The 22453-nt window shown below is 44.7% G+C and overlaps 1 protein-coding gene across 2 annotated transcripts in view; it reads right to left on the bottom strand.

Moving 5' to 3' along the window:
* AHCTF1 (AT-hook containing transcription factor 1) overlaps nucleotides 1-22453 on the bottom strand; it is a 1009458-nt gene that overhangs the window by 935681 nt on the left and 51324 nt on the right. For both annotated transcript variants that reach the window (XM_069235080.1, XM_069235081.1), the window contains 2 exons: nucleotides 6369-6497; nucleotides 1159-1412 (listed from right to left, as the gene is read on the bottom strand). In XM_069235080.1, the coding sequence (XP_069091181.1) occupies nucleotides 1159-1412; nucleotides 6369-6489 (375 nt within the window). In that variant the 5' untranslated portion in view covers nucleotides 6490-6497. The remainder of the gene's footprint in view (nucleotides 1-1158; nucleotides 1413-6368; nucleotides 6498-22453) is intronic.

Genomic DNA, 22453 nt, shown 5'->3' with positions numbered 1-22453 from the left:
GCCCCATTGAAGCCAGAGTGCCTGATGCCAGAGGCTGTGTGAGAATTCAACCCATCTGAAGGTGCATGACAGGAAGCGTTAAGTTTGTGCGACAGTTTCTGGAGCACTGGTTTGACGGACCTGGAAGCCGAAGGCTTCTATGCTGGCACAGATTTGGGTTTAGACGCAGACAGCTTCAGATCCAAAAGGTCAGGTTGGCGTAGAGTCGGGAGCGGGCGCCGCCAAATAAGTCTACTTCAGGATCGTAGATCCCAAGCCTAGCTTTGGCTTTGCTCCAACTAAGTGGTTGTTAAGTGCCCAGAACAGTGGCGGCCCAGAAGTCTCTCTCTGCGAGTCCAAAGAGGATGAACACCCCTTATGGGCTTGAAGCTCGGAGTGCGTGCAGTGTTGAGGGAGAAAGGAGCAGAAACTGTACTCATAACCTGCTGAGGAGGAGATAGGTCTTCCATCACAAGGTCACAGCTGGCGTAAGAAGAGAAATCATCCTTGAGGTATGGGTGCCAAAGATGTCTGGGGCTTCTCCGCTGCTCCTGCACCACACTTCAAGTTGACCGATCCGAGAGTCTCGAAGAGTCTTCTTCGACCAAAAGGATCAGCAACACTAGATGGCAGGAGTATGTACAGCAGGAACAACAACCACACATTCATCGAACACTAGGATGCCAGGTAGCTCCATGTCATAAGCTTTTCTTCAACGATGGAAAGCATGCAGTGATACGAAGCAGGAGTTCATTTCAGCTGAACTTGCTGTACTAACACACCTGAAAAAAAACTAACACGTAAGAGGCAAGCCAATGTCTGGAACGTGTTGTCTCTGATTACCTGAAGTTTTCTGGTAACCTTAATGAAAGGGGGAGGCTTATCAAGTCTCAGTAAACCACTTTCCTGATAATTACAATGGCTTGAGATCCCAGTCAATTCCCACCTGTCTCATGGTTGCCTTTTAGAAGATGCAAGCTCACTGAAATAAATGTGTTACTTTTCACCACTCAGATATTCTCTTTGAAAGTAGAGGACAAAAGAATTTAGCAATAATAAATTTGAACAATTTCCAAGTATAAAATATGACGCTATAAATCACCATACAAACATGAGCAATTTTCTTTTAAGCAAGCAGCATTACAAATCGGTTTGAACAAAATGTAAAAAAATATGTACCCTTCCAGGAAGAACAACTGCTTTGACCACTCTGGAGAGTCCCAGATCATACAAACAGAGGACGCTCCCTTCCACTTCTTCGATTCCCACAAGCAGACCTTCTCTTTTCTGCCAGGAAAACTCTTTCACAGCTAGGACGGTAGGGGGCTGTTCTGTCACACCACTGAAACGATATGCCGATAACCGCTCCCCTGTGACTGAGTTCACAATTTCCAAATGAGGGCCACATGCTAGGCAAGCAAACCCACTTCTTCCTGAAAACGGAAGCACATGATTTCAATTAGCATTTAACATAGTAAAATAACATTTTACTGAGCAAGTGCAGTCTATTTAAATATATAATTACAAAAGCAAACTTGACGATAGAAAGCAAAGAAGATTATAAATATCTGCTACTACAATTGCAGACTTTCAGCTCCAAAGTTTGCTTTAACTGGCCCAGCCACTGTCTGTCCCCAATATCAACTGTTGGCACGTTAAAGAATCTACCAGCGACAGATGAGGCATGGGCCATTGCTCAAAGCATGGTTAAAGTTAGTAGTGTGTGGCAGAGTAGAGAGGCCCAGAGTGAAGCGGAGGAGAGTGGCCCAGAGTGAAGTGGAGTACTTGGTCTAAGCTCTAGGGAGCAGTGAACACATGATAGGAAGACAAGCCTATTGAAGAGAAGCAATCGAAAGTTTTCCAAAGAAGTATAACGAAAACAACTAATGGTATGCTGTTGGCGAGTTGCATGCCCACTAAATTGTAAACGAAACGCCCAGCCGCACAGCGCATGCACCGACTTAAGTGTCAAAATAACTTAGTAATCCTACCAGAAAACGCTGCACTTCTCTTGCTTCTTAATTAAGTCAGCCCTTTGCTCAATTGGACTCTCACTTGCTGCATAATTCCAAAGCCCCTAACTATAATATTGCCCATGTAGAATATCAACTCAGGCCACCCAGAGGGTGCACATAACAACTGACTTGCCTTTAAGTTCACTATCAGCATTGTTGCTGGGGTTGGGTTATGCATGAATGTTTTTAAAATTCAGGTTTAGAAACCATCACTCAAAAAAAAAAAATACTTCTCAATGCACCGAGATAATAAATGTTCTTAATAAATTTTGAAGAGACCATCTTATTTTTACAAGTTTGTTGCAAAACAACTTTAAAAAAGAATGTATTCCTGGTGCAGGACACCTTTATTACTTTCTTGAACTTCAGTTAGCCTATCAATAAATGGTTGCCCCTTTTTCGACATCTTTCAGAATGTTAATGCTGAGTGAATTAAACCACAGCTCAGAGCTGCTGTTCAGGGGGCCACCCCTGTGCTGTACTTTGAGTATCACTGGCTCAAAGTGAAGGCGTCCAGACAGTGAACAGCCTAAAATATGCCACAAAAGCAGGGGTGGGGGGGGGGGGGGGGGGGGGGGGGAGGAGCCAAGGGTGGCAGCATGCTGGGGGGTGGGGGGGGAAGGAGCCAGGCGCAGCGGCATGCTGGGGGGGGGGGGGGGGGAGGAGCCAGGCGCAGCGGCATGCTTGGGGGGGAGGGGGGGAGGAGCCAGGCGCAGCGGCATGCTTGGGGGGGGAGGGGGGGGAGGGGGGGGGAGGAGCCAGGCGCAGCGGCATGCTTGGGGGGGAGGGGGGGAGGAGCCAGGCACAGCGGCATGCTTGGGGGGGGGGGGGGGAGGAGCCAGGCACAGCAGCATGCTTGGGGGGGAGAGGGGGGGGGGGGAGGGAAGCCAGGCGCAGCGGCATGCTTGGGGGGGGGGGGGGGGGGGAGCCAGGCGCAGCGGCATGCTTGGGGGGGGGGGAGCCAGGCGCAGCGGCATGCTTTGGGGGGGGGGGGGGGGGAGCCAGGCGCAGCGGCATGCTTGGGGGGGGGGGGGGAGCCAGGCGCAGCGGCATGCTTGGGGGGGGGGGGGGAGCCAGGCGCAGCGGCATGCTGGAGGGGAGCCAGGCGCAGCGGCATGCTGGAGGGGAGCCAGGCGCAGCGGCATGCTGGAGGGGAGAGGCAAGTTGGACAAGAACGTAGTGTAGAGCAGAGGGAAGTGGCGCAAAAGAGTAAAGTGGCACAGAGCAGAGTGAAATGGCGTACAAAAATCAGTGGCAGAGTGCGCAGAGTAAAGTGTCAGAGTGGCATCTGTGGAGTGGAGCAGATGCATAGATTGCAGTGCATAGAGTAGTGTAGAGTGGACTACAGGGCAGTGGTGCAGAGTAGAGTACAGAGGCGTAGAATGCCATGAAATGCAGTAGAACTTAGTGGTGTAGAATAGGGTAGAGTGTAATGGACTAGAGGAAGGCAGACAAACGCCTATTCGGGGACGGGGGCATGGAAGGGGGCATCCTTTACTGACCATATTTTGTCTAAGTGAGACGGTCACCCGATTTCGGGTAGATCGCCTCGTATGCTCAGCGTGAGCGAATACGAAAAACATGGGCCTTAAGAATATTCGTTGAAGGGGCCGGCGGGTGGAAAATTTAGATCTCAGCCGGAGTTTGATACCAGAAAGGTTAGGAATAGAATGAATAGTCATAATATGTAACAACAACAAGTCTCTCGTAACTCTAAGAAGTGAATATAAAGGGGCCGGCGGGCGGAAAAACTGGACCACAGCCGCAGTGTGTTTTCTAAAAAAGAAAAAAACAAAAAAACAATGAACAGTCACAATATATAGGACAGTAAGATTCTTTTACAACCTACTGATTAAGTGGTAATATTCGTAGTTTAAGACCCAGATTGGGTTGGAAAGCTAAAGGGTAAATATACCATATACAAATGCACAGCTACTTTCGATCATGACAATAATGGTAGTTTATCTTCATACAGTGTGTGACTACAGGGTGGTGCTCCCACCAGGTTTTGATACAAGCGAGTGATAATGAAAACTCGGTAAGTGCACACACGTATGCCTTCTTTTAACTGTTTGTGGACTTGGGTATATGATTAAAAGACACGGGTGGATCCGGTAAATCTATATTTTGACCACCAATTTTTCACATGAAAATTAGGGAATCTGAATGCACAGTTTAAGAATTGTTTTTTCCACACATAAAGGTGATGACCTGGGGATAATTAAATATTATTAGATACCACATCTTATTGATTCTTGGGTATCTTGCTTATTATTTCTTCCTACAGATAACTGAGTGTGTTGACAAACGAGAATTTTCTCAAAAGCACGAATAAGTGAACCTCCTGATTGAATGACAGGTAGGGATACTTACAAATACGGGGGCAGGACAAAGGTCCTGACGAGGGCTGTATGACCCTAGTTGGCAATTTGAAATGGCCTAAACATTTTGACCCTCCTCAGATATTGGGGTGTACAGGTAATTAATCCCTGAATACACCACCGCTGGCATATTTTAATCCGGTCTAGGCTACACTAGAATATAATAGAACAAGTGATTAGCCTGAGTCAGTTTTAGGTTTTCTGTTGTTCGTCTCTGTTCCCTGTGCCATTATTGTTGGTCTTGTCTGATGTGCTTTTATGTCTCCCCACCCTTACTGCTCCACTCCGAAGGGGATACGTTCCTCGGAGTGTTAGCAGGGCCCTATGATGAAGCATGCCACAAATTTTGGGTGAGGGCCGTTTTTTCTACACATAGATGTTGAACTAGTCTGGTCTCCATACCAGATATTTTTCTTGTCCTTTTTGTGAGAATATATATAGTATAGGGAGGTCGGACAGGAAAAAATTCCTCTCACCCCTTCAGAGTGTTTTGGTGGCAAATGCCTATGTCAGAGCCTCAGTTCAAGTTGTACGGGGTCCTTAATCATGGGTTATATGTCAATGTTTCTCTGAGGCACCTTACTAGTGAGCACTGTATTTTGGACAAAGTAGAAAAGAAAGCAGCAGAATCAATGTTTTACTAAAAGAAATTTGGGGCAAGAAATAATGTTGTAGTGTTCTTAATTTGGAAGGCCGACAGAATCCCAATCATACTTTACAGTACAAGGATAAGTATATTCTGTGCCACAATGACAGACCTATCGGATGCCATAGATGAGCTGATTTGCTAACATTGTTGGGCAGAGGGTGTGGGAGGGAAATGAAGCAAAATAGATGGGGATAGGTGAGAAAGACTGAACACACAAACACTTGGAATGCTTGAACAGAAAAAAATAGTTCCAAATAAAATGGGAGCAGTGGAAGGACACATGTACTCGGTTTAAACTCCAGGGGAGGGCCAAACAAGAAGAGGACATGACGCACAGATGACATGACTAACGGGGGTGAAGCAAATGAGAGCAATGCTGAAACTCACCAATGGTATGCCTCAGGCGGGCTGCAAGTCCACAGTACGTAAACGAAATGTCCGGCACAGACAGTGCATGCGCTGTCTATGCGAAGCCTAAAAAGGGACTGGACCTAGTGGGAAAAGGAGAGGGCCAGGGCCCAGAAGCAAAATAAGGGTTGCAGGTGGAACTCAGAAGGAAAGACCGGGGAAGGCAAAGCCCAGAAGTAAGGAGACTTGCTTTGCAAAGAAGAAGGTGGTGTGGTAGGGCCCTGAAAGTGGAAGGACAAAGAAAGACTCGAGACCCAAAAAAGTAGAAAGTGGTCAGGGGAAGGGGGTGGCAAGGTCCTAGTACTTAAAGGGGGACACAGGCTGCAAGACACAACAGGCAGACAAAGACAAGCCAATGGGATGCCCAGCAACTTGATGGACAAAAAAAACACTTACACACACCATGGGTCAGAAGAGGGAACTTCAAGCCAGATGACATGAAGCAGCAGAGGGAGACCAAAGAAGGGGAACTTGTTTGGCAAGTAAACCATGTGGCATGCTGAGCTGGTCTATGGGCCAACAAGCAGAAGGGAAGAGCTAACCCTTGGACAAGTGGCACAAGGACAATTAGAGGTAGTCTATGATCAGAGATGGTGTAAGGAGTGAAAATGAGAGGCCTATAAGACAAATATCCAGCTGATGTAGACTACTTAACCATCCACAGGTGCAGATCAAGCTTTAATATCTCTCTGTTCAGAGCCCACCATGATTACCCATGCTCAATCCCTATGTGTCCAAAACTTAGAAAGGTCCTAAAAAATGATTTTTTTTTTCATAAATCATATGTAATGCTTTTCTTGTGCTGTACTGGTTCTAAGGCTAATCTCTGGCTACACCTTATTTCCTGAAACCAAGAAAGGACTGTATATCATATACTGGCTCTCCAAGCATGTTAACATTCATGTATGTTGTTAGAATCAAAAGTAACTTCTTTACCTGGAGCAAATTTCCCACGAAGAACAGAGTCTAGTGTGATCTCATCCTCCCCAAGAGCCTCCAAAGTCACTTCTGGGAACAGCAGCAAACTGCTCTTCACCTGAGCCACTTGGTCTTGCATAATTCAACCTGAAACAAAAACAGTTTAAAGCTTTTTCTTCATTCTTTTGGAGTATTTGTTTCTGACCATAATCTCCATGTAATTGTTTAAAATATAATTTATTTATTTTTTAAAAGGGTACTGTCTAGCTCAATCTCCCTTAGCATCTTGTAGACCTCCCTTTACAATGACACTGGCAAACATTACACGTAACAGAATGCAAACAAAGATCAATACAGGAATGGACTCTGAACCAATTGATCCAATATGAGATCTACCAAACTGGCAACCCAAAACAAGCCTTAAATGTATAAGTAAAGAACAGCTGCTGCATTAACAAAGCCAACAGATGCCACATAGGTGAAGCCTACTGGCTTGGCGAATGCTTGTTTTATATCACATTTTCATTTACAACACATGCAAAGTAAATACATACATTGTAATTGACTAGGATTTAAAAAAATATATATCTGTAAATGTACACCTATGTAAAAGATTTGCATAGCTGCAAAGTCTTCCGATTCTATACGTGATCTGCTTTTCCAGTCCAGTTGCTTTGCCTTTGAATTCTGGAACTTGTAGTCCTGGTTCATAATGAAATGAACAAGACTACAAGTCCCAGAATTCAAAGAAAAAACCTGGCTGGAGCGACTAATCACACTGTGAAGTGGGCTGTCTATGTGCCAAAAAGGACTGTGTGTATGTAGCATGGAGTGTGATTCCAATTTGAACGGTTTTCTCAGGTAGGGGAGTTCTGCAAAGTTTTTAAGAACCCTAGACTCTCTACACTGTCGCACACCAAGAGATCATTTTTTTTCTATGTGTTCTTATACTTTCAGTCCTGAATTTATAATAGGATGAATGATTACCCCATCTATAACACATATGGAATCTGAAATCTTGAGAGCTCTGTGCTACATAACCGCTTTAATCAGTCAATAAGTGGCATCAAGGGGCTTTAAGGCTGGCTCTTCTAGTTTTAAAGAATGTCACAAATTCCAAAATCCATACTGCTGGGACGTTAAGCAGAAGATGGCACATATGCTGCAGAGTTAATGGAAGCTAAAAGCAGACAGTTTCATAGTGAGGATGAAGAGTCTGTACAAAGGTCGATCGGTTGGTTAAGAGCTGGTGATTCTATGTCAGGACCGAAGATGAGGATTAGGCTGTGTCTCTCCACTTTATTTTTAACCAGCAGCCTTTCAAAAATTATAAGAAAAAAAGATTTTAACAATAAAAATGCAAGTGCCATGAGTCTTCACCCAGGTCAACCAATCCGGTGTCAGCATGTCCCTCAGGAGCCTCTTGTGACTACTTATTCTTCCTCTTTCTTCGCTGCTCCAGCAGCCATCAGGTAAGTGCTCTATGCACTGTGAATGTTGATTGTTAAACCCCAAGTATTCTGTATTTGCAAGTGTTTTCCTTTAACAGCGCGGCCGCGGGAATGCTCGACGCTCCTTAGAGGCCGCTAATTCGATGCGGGCCCTGACAGCGCCGCAGAGGGACGCGCTTTACCGCGCCACGTGTCCAGCATCTGTTTCCCTCATCAGTTTCGGAGTGAAAGAGACGCCAGATGCTTAAGAGCAGATTGGGGGCTGTCAGATTTGTTTTCTTTGGGCCCGTCTGGAGAATGAACACCCATGTGAATTAACAAGTAGGACGTATAAAGTAATAAATGAAGTGACATGAGCCAGGCAAATGACATTAACCCCTTAGTAATCAATGGGGAACTAGTGTCCCACAGGCCTTGATGATTGATTGGGTGCCTTAGGCATAATCTACTGCCTCTTGACTGCATTTTGCCACCATTACTATGCAGGACCCTGCTGAATATCTGGGTGGCGACTCCCATGCGTATCTAGAGGAGGAGGAAGTTACATACCTCACAATAGACAGTGAGTTCTGCATATTATGCAAATGTCCATAATATAAAAAAAGCAGTCTTGCAAGTTGTGGCGCCCTTGGAGAGGAAACTCAATGTACAGCATAGATGCCTACAACCCCTCTTGGGGAGGGAAGACAACCTCTGGGCCTCTGGTCCCAAAACCTCCAGGGCAGCCCCGGGTATCATCAGTCATGGCTCAAAAGTGCCTTTATGGAGTCTCACCCCTCCCGAAGATCTCCCTCTCCCCTTCCTTCAACCTCAAAGGACCTTTTCCAGTTGGGAGATGGTTCGGACTCCCACTCAGCTACAGATGGGGAACTTTCCAGACCCTGGCTTCCTTCGGGTAATACTTTCACCGCTGGGGAAGACCAAAAAGCCGAGAAAGACTTGTCCGTTCCACCCGCTGACATGCCAGATCCGGATGAACTCCTACATATCTGCTTTGCCTACTGGTCGCCAACCCCAAAAGTCGCGGCCTACGTGGCAGGGAGACTTCAGAAAGCCCTAGACAAAGAAGACCGGAATTGCATAAGGGCGGAATGTCCCCGCCTTGGAGGGTAAGGCTGTAGTCACCCCAGACATCGACCCCAAAATGGCTACCTCCTGAGCAAAAGTTACACAGGATCCCAAAAAAAAGGGATTGGCCGATCCTAGTGTTCCTGCCAGGACAAATTATTGGATGTCACAGGGCCACTTCAAAAATTTTGGACATGGTGGAGGATGCAAAGGCCTCCAGATCCCTTATTTCCCCCCCAAGGCTTTGTTCGGCAGCGCCCAGTGGGCAATTATCTTAGGGAATACGAACTGTGCCATTTCCATGGAAAGGAGATGCTCCCTACTGATCAAGATCGACCCCTAGCTAGAGGATCTGGCGTACTCGAAGGCCGGCCCTGTGGCCCAAGGTGGTGTGTTTGGGGAACCATTCATCCTGGAGCGATGGAAGTTTGTTAACACCTTCACTTCCCTAGACAAGGCCCAGATGTCCATGAAGCGGGTTTTCACTCGTCATGTTTTTGCCTTGGCCGGCCGTGGTAGGAGGCGCTCTATTTGCAGAAGCACCTTCCAAGCCTCCAGTCAAGGACCTCGTCGAGGACAATGACAGGATCCTGCCCATTTTGGCACCTTTTGCCCCACCCGGGGGGACCCACGCTAGCGAGCTACCAGGTGAGGCATCAAGAATGGAGCCTCCAACAACTCTACCCAGGGTGAGCATTCATGTCCTGGCGGGACTCAGATTGAGGGGCAGGTTTGGCAGTGTTTCTCCACAACTGGGAGCAACTGAGGGAGGATGCTTGGTTTTTACAGTCCAAGGGTTCCACATAGAATTTTATGGTTCCCCGGTTTAGATGTCACAACTTAGCGCCCTCTACATTTTTATCCCCTCCAGGCTTCTTTGGTGGATACAGAAATAACCTGACTTCTGAAGAAAGGGGCAATTGTCCAGTCCTGCGCACACCTCTTTGGGTTTCTCAGCAACCTCTTTCTGGTAGAGAAAAGAAACGGGGGACAACATTTGGTAATAAACCTAAAAGATTTCAAAGAGCGGCTTGTTTTTTCACCACTTCAAAATAGAAGGGATTCACCTCCTCAGAGACTTCCAACCAGTGAACTATTGGATAGTGTGGCTAGATCGAAAGGATGCCTATTTCACGATTCCATTTCTTTCTTTCTCTCGCTCTCTTTGTCCAATTCGAATGGAGGAGCCAAATCTTCAAATTCACCTCCCTTCCTTTCAGGTTATCCTCCGCTCCATGGTGCTTCACCAGGATCTTGAAGCTGGTGGTGTAACACCTCCGATAGAGGGGTCAGGATGCTTGCTTCTCTTCACGATATCCTTCTGCTAGACCATTTCCCCATTAGACTGGTGGACTACTTGCAACAGTGACCTACTGGAATCCAGCGGATTTGTGATCAACAAATCCAAATCAACTCTTCGCCCAAATCACTCCATACACTTCCTGGGGTTTGTGGTGGATTCGGTCCAGGCCACCCGCAGTCTGCCCTTGTGTAAACTGTCCAAAATCAAGTATGAGTTAAAGAAAGACTCTGGCGAGATCTCAGACATCACTAAGACAGATCGCTCAGATTGTTAGGCTTCTCTCACCCTTGATACAGGCCATCTTCCTGGGCCCTCTCCACTTTCGTACCCAACAGAGACTAAAGATATCGCACCGGAGGAAGGGCCTCATATTCACAATTGGTGCCCCTGTCGGAAGAAACCAAAGAAGAACTGAGATGGATAAATCCATTACGGAGGAAGTCCGTCCCTACAGGGAATGTCAATTCCTGATAGCTCTGCCTAAACCACACAGAGCGGTGTCTTTACCTACTATCGCAAGATGGGCCAGATGGGTATTACAGGAAGCTGGAATAGATAGATTCATTTTAGGAGCTCTTTCGGTGAGCCGAAAGCCATAAGGCCCCAAAAGCCTTCACCTTAGGAGCCTGCCTAGAGGACTGGTCATTAGAGTCTACCTTTAAAAAAAACTATTTTAAGCCGGTACAAAATCTGGCAGCTTTGGAAGTGGACAAGCTTTAAAGCAACCTAATCCTCTCCTTGATCCTAACACAGAATGAAAAATGTCCTAGCTAACGTAACGGAAAATTTCAATTCTATTAAGGACACTGAGGAGAGGATTAGTTCCACCCCCAAACGTTAGACCAACCCAAATGAGGAACAAAATGTTTAGAGTTGTGTGAAAGTAATTTGACGTTGTTGGTTGTTCTAGAAATTGCACGTTGGTATATCTTCATGAATAATAGAAACGTAAGGACATTAGAAAGGTGATTTAGTTGTTGATATACTATCACATTACTGTTGGAATATTGAAAATGTGATCATGGTAAACATAAGAAGGGAAATATTGATTTTTTTAATTACAGGAACGGAATCTGGTAAACTGGAATAAATAATGAAGTTCAGCTGAGGTCGCAGGAAGAAAGGCGAAGAAGAGGTCGTCAGGAGAGGCTCTTGAGGGGCATGCTGACACAAAACTAGTTGACCTGAGTGAAGACTCATGGGACCTGCAGTTTTATTGTTGAAGTTGTTTTTTCTTATATTGTTGAAAGGCTGCTGGCTAAAAATAAAGCAGAGACAGCCTAATCTTCGCATCCGTGTCCCTAATAGAATTGAAGCTTTCCATTAAGATAGCTAGGAAATGTTATATTCAGCGTCTTGCGCTGGCTGGATGATGCTTTCTTAGGAATGCACCTTGGCAGACAGCTCAGTGTGTTCCTGTTAATAAGTTAATCACCAAAGATATCTCAAACATCGTAATATACTTGCTGCCTCACACAAGAAAGACTTTTTTCTAAAAGTAGGATGATGTTTTATACTAGACAAGAAAGAGAGGTAGCAGTGGTGTCAAAACTATCACTGCACTTCCCTATGTAGGATATATAAAAGCAAACCAAAGCAAGTGTGTAGTGTGCTCCATGGATTAAAGACACTATGCTACCGGATAGTGAACAACACAAGTAAGAACTAAATCTCACATATCAAAGATATATAAATACAATCAGAGCACTGCAAGAGTCCAATGATGGTCTGCTACAAAAAGCAGGTCAGATTTATAAGTGAAAAGATAATAAAGATGACTGATCCAATAACATGTTGTATTTACAACATCACAAGACAGTCATTATAATATTTCCAGTCACAAGAAGACAGCCAACACGAGTTTTGTCTAAGACAACTTTTTCAAGGCTGGAAGTTAAAAGGTCACAAACCAACAGTCAGTTTTTGATACACAAATTATATGAGAACAACCCAACATTAATTCATCATCTGCTAATTGTGAAGTTCATGTGCGACCCTCATAACAAAAAGAAAACGTCAAACATAGTTGGTTGAAAGTTGAAAAACAGGCCACAATTGTGATAGACGTGAGCAAGAGAAGGAGTGCACTAACATGGAAACCGAGGGACAAAGCCTAAACTTTAGTACAAACGCAACAAGAGTGCCCCAAGTCGTAGGAGACCAAATCTGCAAGGACAACAAAATGTGAAAAAAGTCAAAGAAGAAATATTAATTAGGCTCTCCACATAAAGGGCCCCGTGATGGAAGGAACTGGCGGCGAGTATAAACATCAAAAGTCAGCAAGTACAAGAATCCAGATAAGATGTAATGTACCTTTAGTAGATAAATTGTATCTAAGTATTTTGAAGTAATTGTTACCGTAAAGTTTTTTTGAGCCAAAGTACTACGAGGGTCCACCTAATGTATATAGGAACCTCTGAAACTTAAAAAAATGAGTAGTAAACATGAATAGGTAATACGGGGGATAAATCATACAACTTGTGTTAAACAAAAAGAACAACGAAAATATCAGTAAAAAGCTGCGTTCCTGAAGAACAGGTTCATATGTATTGCTGGTCATGATAAGCATGTTCTTATGCTAGAAATGAAAGCATAGAAATAATCTGGTGCAGAATGGAAACAAAAGTAAAAACATATGTCCAATGTTATGAATTAGATAAAATGTCCCTAGGACTTCAAGCCAAGAGCTGAGGGTCGTGTACCAATCTAAGGAAATTGAAACCACGCGCCATGTCAGAACGCTGAAATAGCGAAGCGAACATGGAAGTAAAAAGGACAAAAAAGGCCCCTTGGTGGAGAGGAAAGGGAGCGCCTGCATAGATGCCATGTTGAAGTATATCCCGGAGTACTGAAGTGAAAAATGGGGGAGTAAAAGGGACTAATACCGTCCTTAGGCCAAAATGCATAAACAATAGTGCCAAACAAACATGTGTAATGAAAAGATCAATCTGGAAGAATCACCAGTACAGCATAGAGCCTTGGTAATTATAAATGTAAGCAGCTACAATGTTCAGGAGCTGGAAACATTTGAGGCTACAGGGAGCCTGTGAGGGCAGAGAGAGGAGAGGAAGAGAGTGAAAAGAAAGAAAAGGCCATCCATGCAGTGAAATACCAAAAGTGGTAACATATGGGGAGAAATAATCAGATAGTAGAGAAGGAAAAGGGGAGTTTATATGTATCCAATACATAATTCAGTCTAATGAAGGTCCAGTAAACAGAGCAAATCCTGTTACTGTATCCTGGAAATACATGTAAGTAACCTGTAATAATCATTCAAAAACTCATACGTCTCACAGTACATATTGAGTCCAAGATCCACTGCCCTCAGTTTGGTGGTCCAGGTTGATTCCATTTGTCTTAGTTTTTTTATTTTGTCACCTCCTCTAAGATGTTCTCGGGCCATCCCCACTGCATTTAACCTGATTTTCTCAAGTTCTTACATCTTATGTTCCTTATTAAAATGATTGGACAGTGAGAAATGCTATTGTGATTTCTGCAAGCTCATATATGCTCTTTGATTCATTTTTTTTTTTAAGTGGACTGATTGTACTACCCACATACAGAAAACAAATACAGTATGCAACAAATTTTTAATTACTGTTAATAAAACCATCAACAGTATATGTGATATTTGTATTATATTTAAAACATTTGGTTTCATCAAGAGCAAAAGAACATAGATTACAACATCCACATTTATAGAAGCCCCTTGGCTTAGATGTTAATCACCCTGGGTCAATGGCCCTCTTTGTGGGGCCAGAAAACTAGGGCAAAGTATGTTGCATAAAGTTTTACTCCTGCTATAGGTATTCATATGTTTGCAGGAGATAAGATTTTTGTGGGAGAGGTCTGTACTTAAAACATCCCAATGTCTGTGGAGAATCCTGTGAAGTAAATGCCTAGATCTATGAAGAGGGGTAATGAGAGCCACTGTACTACTTTTCTTGTGTAACTTGGGTTTACGTGTTAGTAAACTTTACCTCTCGATTCACAAAATACCATTCCTAGCCTTTGTGATAACAGAAGTTGAACACGCCTCAGCTAGAAATCTATTCTCAAGTGACAAGTTCAGAATGAAATGTAGAATCATCACTACAGTTACATTTCAACCTAATCATTTCACCAAAAGGTATAGATTGTATTTGTGATTTGGGATGTGAACTAGTGGCATGAAGGATAGAATGACCAGCATTTGGTTTTCTATACAGTGAAGAAAGAATTTTTAAGTCCTTCACATAGAGTAAAAGGTCTAGATAAGCAATCTGTGTTTGACTGTATTGGCGTGTGAAAGAAATATTGTGGGGACTGGCACTAAGGAAACAGATAAAATGAATTAGGTAGGAGTCCTACACTGTCTGCCCAAATAATTAGAATTGTGAAAATATGACCAAAATGCTATTTATTATACTGCAAGTAGTTTGACATTAGTGTTTCCATTTTGGAAACCTCTTCCACTTTGATTAGGAATGCAGTGCTGGTAAATTTCTATGAGCGTGCTCAGACCAACCCATTTCAAGGTCATGTCTGCATGATTTCCTGGAATTTGGTTTGAGAAATGTGTGTCAAGAGATAACCTTTGACCTGCAGTCCCACCTGTGGAATGTGTTTATTAGAAGAATCCTTCAACTTCCAAGTTCTTGCTCTTACCAGTTGTAACCGGTTTGAGAAACCCGAGCTTCTTTGTTCGATCAGGTATAAAAGCTGCGCAGAAATATATCTTGTGTTCACTTTACCTGTGTGCCTGCTTTGGACACATTGGTATTTTGTACCTGCTGCAGCAAATTAAATATTAGATTCAACCACTCCGGCTCCTTGCATTCTTTCACAGGATCATTCTCAAATGGAGCCGAACATGGGGCCTCTACGTGAGAGGTGTGACAGGAGGTGATACTGTGGCTGAGGCAAAGCAACTTGAGACAGCGGACCATGGGGCCCCTGCACAGGAGATGCGTTTTTCGCAGCTGCTATTGAACGTCCCAGACAGCTGTCCCTTGGCATTCGAAGACTCCCCTCGGCAGGGGCTCCAGACCAGCGATCGATCTAGAAGGCAGTTTTTGCCCAAATGCAGAGACTCAGACATCCACAAATTGGGCTGAGGCACCAAGGACGTAACCGTTAAGTTAGCTGGCGCTCCCCTCCAGGAGCCTCGCTGCCCCCCCAGTGCAGGGAGGGAAGGGGAATCGCTTCCAGTTCCACCACCCCAAGGCGTCTGATGACATCAATCTCAGTGGCCTGCCCCTCTGCGCTCGAAGCTCAGCTTCCAGCTCCAATCGGAGGAGAAATTATTTTCACACCTCCCTGGACTCCCTTGGGTGTCTAGTTTTCAGAACTGTCTGGTTTGATAGGTTTCCCTGTATGGCTGCTGAGCCCAGGACCAAAAACGTAGGTGCCCCCTCAACTTATGGACTTTGTTTAGACTGAAGAATGTTGGTTGGTCACTCTGGACATATATTCTCTATATACATCTATTCCCAAAACACAATGCATACAAGCTCTACAACATTTTCCTTCACTGAGAGACGCCACCCTTTTTGAACATACACAGATGTTAATTGAGATGGTGTCTTTCTTTGGTAATGAACAACAATTGTTTGCGCATAATGGCTCCTTGTATTGACAGTGCCAAGGAGTGGCGACGGGCTCACTATTTTCCCCATCCTTTGCCAATTTGTTTATGGGGTGGCTGGAGAAAGTGTATATTTGATATAAATGCATTAGCTTTGGGGTTTATTGTGGAAAATATATTGATGACATTTTAATGATTTGGACAGGCAGTGTAGAACTATTAATGAATTTCATCTCTTTCCTCTAAGCCAATATCCACAATTTTGCCACACACCAACACAGTCAAACACAGATTGCTTATTTAGACCTTTCACTCTATTTGAACGACTCTAAAATTCTTTTGACACTCTACAGAAAACCAACTGTGTGTAATTCTATCCTTCATGCCATTAGTTGACATCCCAAATCAAAAATACAATCTATACCTTTTGGTGAAATTATTAGGTTGAAATGTTAACTGTAGTGATGATTCTACATTTTGTTCTGAACGTGTCACTGGAGAACAGATTTCTAGCTAGGGGTATTCGACTTCTATCATCACAAAGGCTAGGTATCACTTTTAAAATCAAGTGGTAAACCCAAGTCCTACAAGAAAAGTAGCACAGTGGCTCTCATTACCTCTCTTCATAGATTTAGCCATTTACTTCACAGGATTGTCCACAGACACTGGCATGTTTTAAGTACAGACCCCACCCTCAAAAATCTTATCTCCTGCAAACCTATGAGTATATATAGCAAGGGTAAAACTTTACGTAACATACTTTGCCATAGTTTTCTGGGCCCCACAAAGAGGGCCATTGAATTGGGTGGTTAACAACTAAGCCAACTGACTTTTTATTTATTTTTTAATAAATAAATAAATGTGTTGTAATATATGCTCTTTTGCTCTTGATAAAGCCAAATGTTTTGAATATAATACAAATGTCATATATACTGTTGATGGTTTTATTTACTGCAATTCAAAATTTGTTGTTTACTGTATTATTTGAGCATGCCAACTTATATATGTGGGTAGGACCATCAGGCCACTTACAGAACAAATCTAAGAGCACATTCAAGCTATCAGAAATCTCAATAGTAATTACACACAGTCCAATCATTTCAATAATGAACATAAGAGGTCAGAATTTATGAAAATTAAGTTCCATGCTGTAGGGATGGCCCGGGAACATCCTAGAGGAGGCAACACTCAAAATATTAAGAAAACTGGAAACAATCTGGATCACCAAACTGAGGGCGGTGGATCTTGGACTCAATATGGACCACGAGATGTATGTGTTTTTGAATAATTGATTATTCCAGGTTACATACATGCATTTCCAGGATAAAATAACCGGATTTCCTCAATTTACTGGACCTTCGTTACACTGAATTGTGTATTGGACACATATAATACTTCCCTTTTCCTTCTCTAATATCATGTTTGGCAATAATATTGTAGGATTTACCTGTTCATTTTCTATTTGTTAGCAAATATGTCTTATTATGATTTAATAAGCTTGTTCAATATATTGAATAATGGTTTAAACTTCTTTGTTTCCTTTTCAATTGTATGAGGAATATTTTTTTCTGATTGTTTGTCCCCCTTAGGCTGCCACTTTTGATATCTCTGCCCTCACAAGCTGCCTGTAGCCTCAAACTTAAACGGCTCTTGAACACTGTAGCTGCTTACATTTAAAATTAACAAGGCTCCCTGCTATACCCACAATTCTTCCAGATTGATCTTTTCAATACACGTTTGATTGGCACTAATGTTTATGCATTACGGCTTGAGGACAGGGTTAGTCCCGGTTTACTCTCAGATTTTTCACTTCAATAGCCCAGTACTCAGGGACATACTTAAACATGGTGCCTATGCAGGAGTTCACTTTCCTGTCCACCCAGGGTCCTTTTTAGTCCTCTTTTTACTTCAATGTTCAACTCACTATTTCAGCGTTCAGACATGGAGCTGTGGTTTCAATTTCCTTACACTGGTACGCCACCCTTGACTTTCATGGCGAGTATTGGTTTAGTTTTAATCGCATTCATAGCATTCGACGTATGATTAGGGTCAAGCGCGCAAGTTCTCTAGCCTGCTGTAATCTCTCTGTGGGCTTTTAACCACACCCACCGCATGCCCATCAGTTTCGTTGGTTCGTGGGCTTGCCTTTTAAAAATCGATTGCTTTCATTTGTGAAAGGCATGCACATGTCATGCCTTTTCTGGTGTTCAGCCCTCCTCGAGCGGAGTGGGCAACTACTGAAAATATACAAGACTCCATGTTTTCCGCATTGCTTCTGGACTACTTTTTCTTTTTATTTCCTATGCATCACAATCTCGCTGGGCAGTAGTTGAGCACTTTGCATGACATCGACCCTGTTACATGGATAACTGCATAACAGCCGATACATTTGACCGCGAGCGAACTTCTGTTTCCTTGTGTGTGGTCCTTCACGCTTATGGCGTGGCACTTGAAATCGACTCTTATGTAAAACTGTACTAATTTTCATTTTCAATTTATGTGGCAAAAAAAGTCTGGTGAGGACTTTACAACGCTAATAGCTCTAAGTCGAGCAAATGCGAGACCCCTTGCATTGTAAATGCTTTTAATTTTTTACTTTTGTTCTCGTTCTGCACCAGATACCAGATTATTTCTATGCTTTCCTTTCTAGCACAGTGACATCCACTCCCCCCCCACACCAACGACCCCAATGCAGGAGCACACAACCTCTCTAAATGGATCACTACCTGCGCGCACACACACTAGCCCCCCTCAGAAAACACATCGCCACCCGCAACATCAAGAACGCCCCATGGTTCACCCCTGAATTCCAAGACTCCAAGCGCAAATGCCGCCACGCAGAGAAAATATGGCGACAAAAACCCTCTACAACCAACTTCTCCACCCTCAAAACTATAATTAGCACCCATCACCAACTCATACGCACCACCAAAAGAGATCACTACAAGACACGCCTTGACAACAACTCCCAAAACAGCAAAGAACTCTTCACCATCATTAAAGAGCTAGCGAAACCCAAAGCCAGCAACATAGACCCCACACACACACAGCCCCTATGTGACGCCCTCTCCAACCACTTCCACCACAAAATCCTGGACATCCACAACAGCTTCATACCACACAAACCCACCGCACACACCCACCACACATACCCCTCACTCATCCAACTCAACCCCCACTCATGACCACCACATTCACCACCTGGGCCCCCACCACACACGAAGAAACCGAAAAACCCATGAACTCCATCCACTCCAGATCCCCCTCCGACCCCTGTCCTCATCGCATCTACAACAAAGCCTGCCCAACCATCGCCCTTATACTCCGCGACATAATCAACTCCTCTTTCGACTCCGCCCCTTACCCAGACCACTGGAAGCACGCAGAAATCAACGCTCTCCTAAAAAAAAAACAAAGCCGACCCGGAGGTCCTCTCCAACTATCGCCCCATCTCCTTCCTCCCTTTCCCCGCCAAGGTTGCTGAGAAACTAGTCAACGTCCGCCTATCGCACTTTCTTGAAGAAAACAACACTCTTGACCCCTCACAATCCGGGTTCTGCAAGAACCACAGCACGGAAACCACCCTCATTGCATGCACTGACGACATCAGGACCAAAGTCCTGAGAGGCGAGACCGTCGCACTCATCCTCCTAGACCTCTCCGCAGCCTTTGACACTGTCTGCCACCACACACTCCGCACACGCCTCCAAAACACAGGAATTCGCCACAAAGCCTTAGACTGGCTCACCTCCTTCCTCACCGACCGGACCCAAAGAGTCCGCCTTCCACCTTTACACTCCACCGCTACCAAAATCATCTGCGTATTCCCCCAAGGGTCCTCCCTCAGCCCCACACTCTTCAACATTTACATGATCCCCCTAGCCAACATCCTCTGACCACACGGAATCACTATCCCTCCTACGCAGGCGACACCCAAATCATCCTCTCCCTCACCCGCAACCCCACCACCGCCAAAACCAACCTACACGCTGCTCTCCTCGACACCGCCAACTGGATGACAACTAACCACCTCAAGCTTAACTCCAACAAAACCGGGATCATCATCTTCGGCCCCAACAAAACCATATGGGACGACTCCTGGTGGCCCACCGCCCTAGGCCCCGCACCCACCCCCGCAAACCACGCACGCAACCTCGGCATCATCCTGGACCCCTGCCTCTCCATGACACAGCAAATCAATGCACTAACCTCCTCCTGCTTCCACACTCTGTCTTCCTGGTCTCTAGGGGAAGACATTTGAAGGACTTTTTCAGTCACCCATGCACTCATCAGCAGCAGACTAGACTACGGTAACACCCTCTACGCCGGCACCACACTCAAACTCCAGAGAATCCAGAACACAGCCGCACGCCTCGTCCTCCCCCGCCACGAACGAATCTCACCACACCTGATTGATTGACATGTTTATCAAGGCACTGGTTTCACTTCAACCAGCAATACATATGAACTGTTCTTCAGGTACACAGCCTTTTACTGGTATTTTTGTTGTTTTTTGTTAATTCGAGTTCGACGATTTCTCAACTGTTTTACCTATTCATGTTTACTACTCAAGTTTTACCTTACAGAGGTTCCTATATGCATTTGGTGGATCCTCGTAGTACTTTGGCTTCAAAATACTTCAGGATAACAAGTTTGTGTTTTTTTGTTATAAACACACTTCAGGTACAATGCATTTTATCTGATTCTTGTACTTACCAATTTTTGATGTTTATACACAACTGTTTGTTCTTTCCAGCATGGGGCCCTTGTGTGGAGAGCCTAATTAATAAATATTTTTTCTTTGATTTTTATTTTTTTTACAATCTGTTGCCCTTCTTGCTGATTTGGTCTCCTAATAGTTGGGACACTTCTGTTGCGTTTCTACATTCAAGTTTAGACTTTGTCGCTCGGTTTCCATGTTGGTGCACTCCTTGTTTTGCTCAGTTCCATCACAATTGTGGCCTGTTTTACAACTTCCAACCAATTATGTTCATTTTCTTCTTGGTAGGAGGATCGCACATGAACTTCATGATTAACTGTTTATGATTTAATATTGGGTTTTTCTCATATAATGTGTGTAGGAAGTTGGCTCTGTATGTGCTATTTCAAAGTAAGGAATAGCATGCACAGAGTCCAAGGGTTCCCCTTAGAGGTAAAATAGTGGTAAAAAGAGATAATACTAATGCTCTATTTTGTGGTAGTGTGGTCGAGCAGTAGGCTTATCCAAGGAGTAGTGTTAAGCATTTGTTGTACATACACATAGACAATAAATGAGGTACACACACACTCAGAGACAAATCCAGCCAATAGGTTTTGTTATAGAAAAATATATTTTCTTAGTTTATTTTAAGAACCACAGGTTCAAATTTAACATGTAATATCTTGTTTGAAAGGTATTGCAGGTAAGTACATTAGGAACTTTGAATCATTTCAATTGCATGTATACTTTTCAAGTTATTCACAAATAGCTATTTTAAAAGTGGACACTTAGTGCAATTTTCACAGTTCCTGGGGGAGGTAAGTTTTTGTTAGTTTTACCAGGTAAGTACGACACTTACAGGGTTCAGTTCTTGGTCCAAGGTAGCCCACCGTTGGGGGTTCAGACCAACCCCAAAGTTACCACACCAGCAGCTCAGGGCCGGTCAGGTGCAGAGTTCAAAGTGGTGCCCAAAACGCATAGGCTTCAATGGAGAGAAGGGGGTGCCCCGGTTCCAGTCTGCCAGCAGGTAAGTACCCGCGTCTTCGGAGGGCAGACCAGGGGGGTTTTGTAGGGCACCGGGGGGGGACACAAGCCCACACAGAAATGTCACCCTCAGCGGCGCGGGGGCGGCCGGGTGCAGTGTTAGAACAAGCGTCGGGTTCGCAATGGAAGTCTATGAGAGATCAAGGGATCTCTTCAGCGCTGCAGGCAGGCAAGGGGGGGCTTCCTCGGGGAAACCTCCACTTGGGCAAGGGAGAGGGACTCCTGGGGGTCACTTCTGCAGTGAAAGTCCGGTCCTTCAGGTCCTGGGGGCTGCGGGTGCAGGGTCTTTTCCAGGCGTCGGGACTTAGGTTTCAGAGAGTCGCGGTCAGGGGAAGCCTCGGGATTCCCTCTGCAGGCGGCGCTGTGGGGGCTCAGGTTTTGGTACTCACAGTCGTAGAGTAGTCCGGGGGTCCTCCCTGAGGTGTTGGTTCTCCACCAGCCGAGTCGGGGTCGCCGGGTGCAGTGTTGCAAGTCTCACGCTTCTTGCGGGGAGATTGCAGGGGTCTTTAAAGCTGCTCCTTTGGATAAAGTTGCAGTCTTTTTGGAGCAGGTCCGCTGTCCTCAGGAGTTTCTTGTCGTCGAAGCAGGGCAGTCCTCAGAGGATTCAGAGGTCGCTGGTCCCTTTGGAAGGCGTCGCTGGAGCAGAGTTCTTTGGAAGGCAGGAGACAGGCCGGTGAGTTTCTGGAGCCAAGGCAGTAGTTGTCTTCTGGTCTTCCTCTGCAGGGGTTTTCAGCTAGGCAGTCCTTCTTCTTGTTGTTGCAGGAATCTCCTTTCTAGGTTCAGGGAGAGCCCTTAAATACTAAATTTAAGGGCGTGTTTAGGTCTGGGGGGTTAGTAGCCAATGGCTACTAGCCCTGAGGGTGAGTACACCCTCTTTGTGCCTCCTCCCAAGGGGAGGGGGTCACATCCCTAATCCTATTGGGGGAATCCTCCATCTGCAAGATGGAGGATTTCTAAAAGTTAGAGTCACCT

The sequence above is a fragment of the Pleurodeles waltl genome, chromosome 5, assembly GCF_031143425.1.
Source record: "Pleurodeles waltl isolate 20211129_DDA chromosome 5, aPleWal1.hap1.20221129, whole genome shotgun sequence".
NCBI classification, from domain to species: domain Eukaryota; kingdom Metazoa; phylum Chordata; class Amphibia; order Caudata; family Salamandridae; genus Pleurodeles; species Pleurodeles waltl.
The sequence above is the reverse complement of the archived record's forward strand: the minus strand, read 5'-3'. Positions and strand labels throughout refer to the sequence as shown.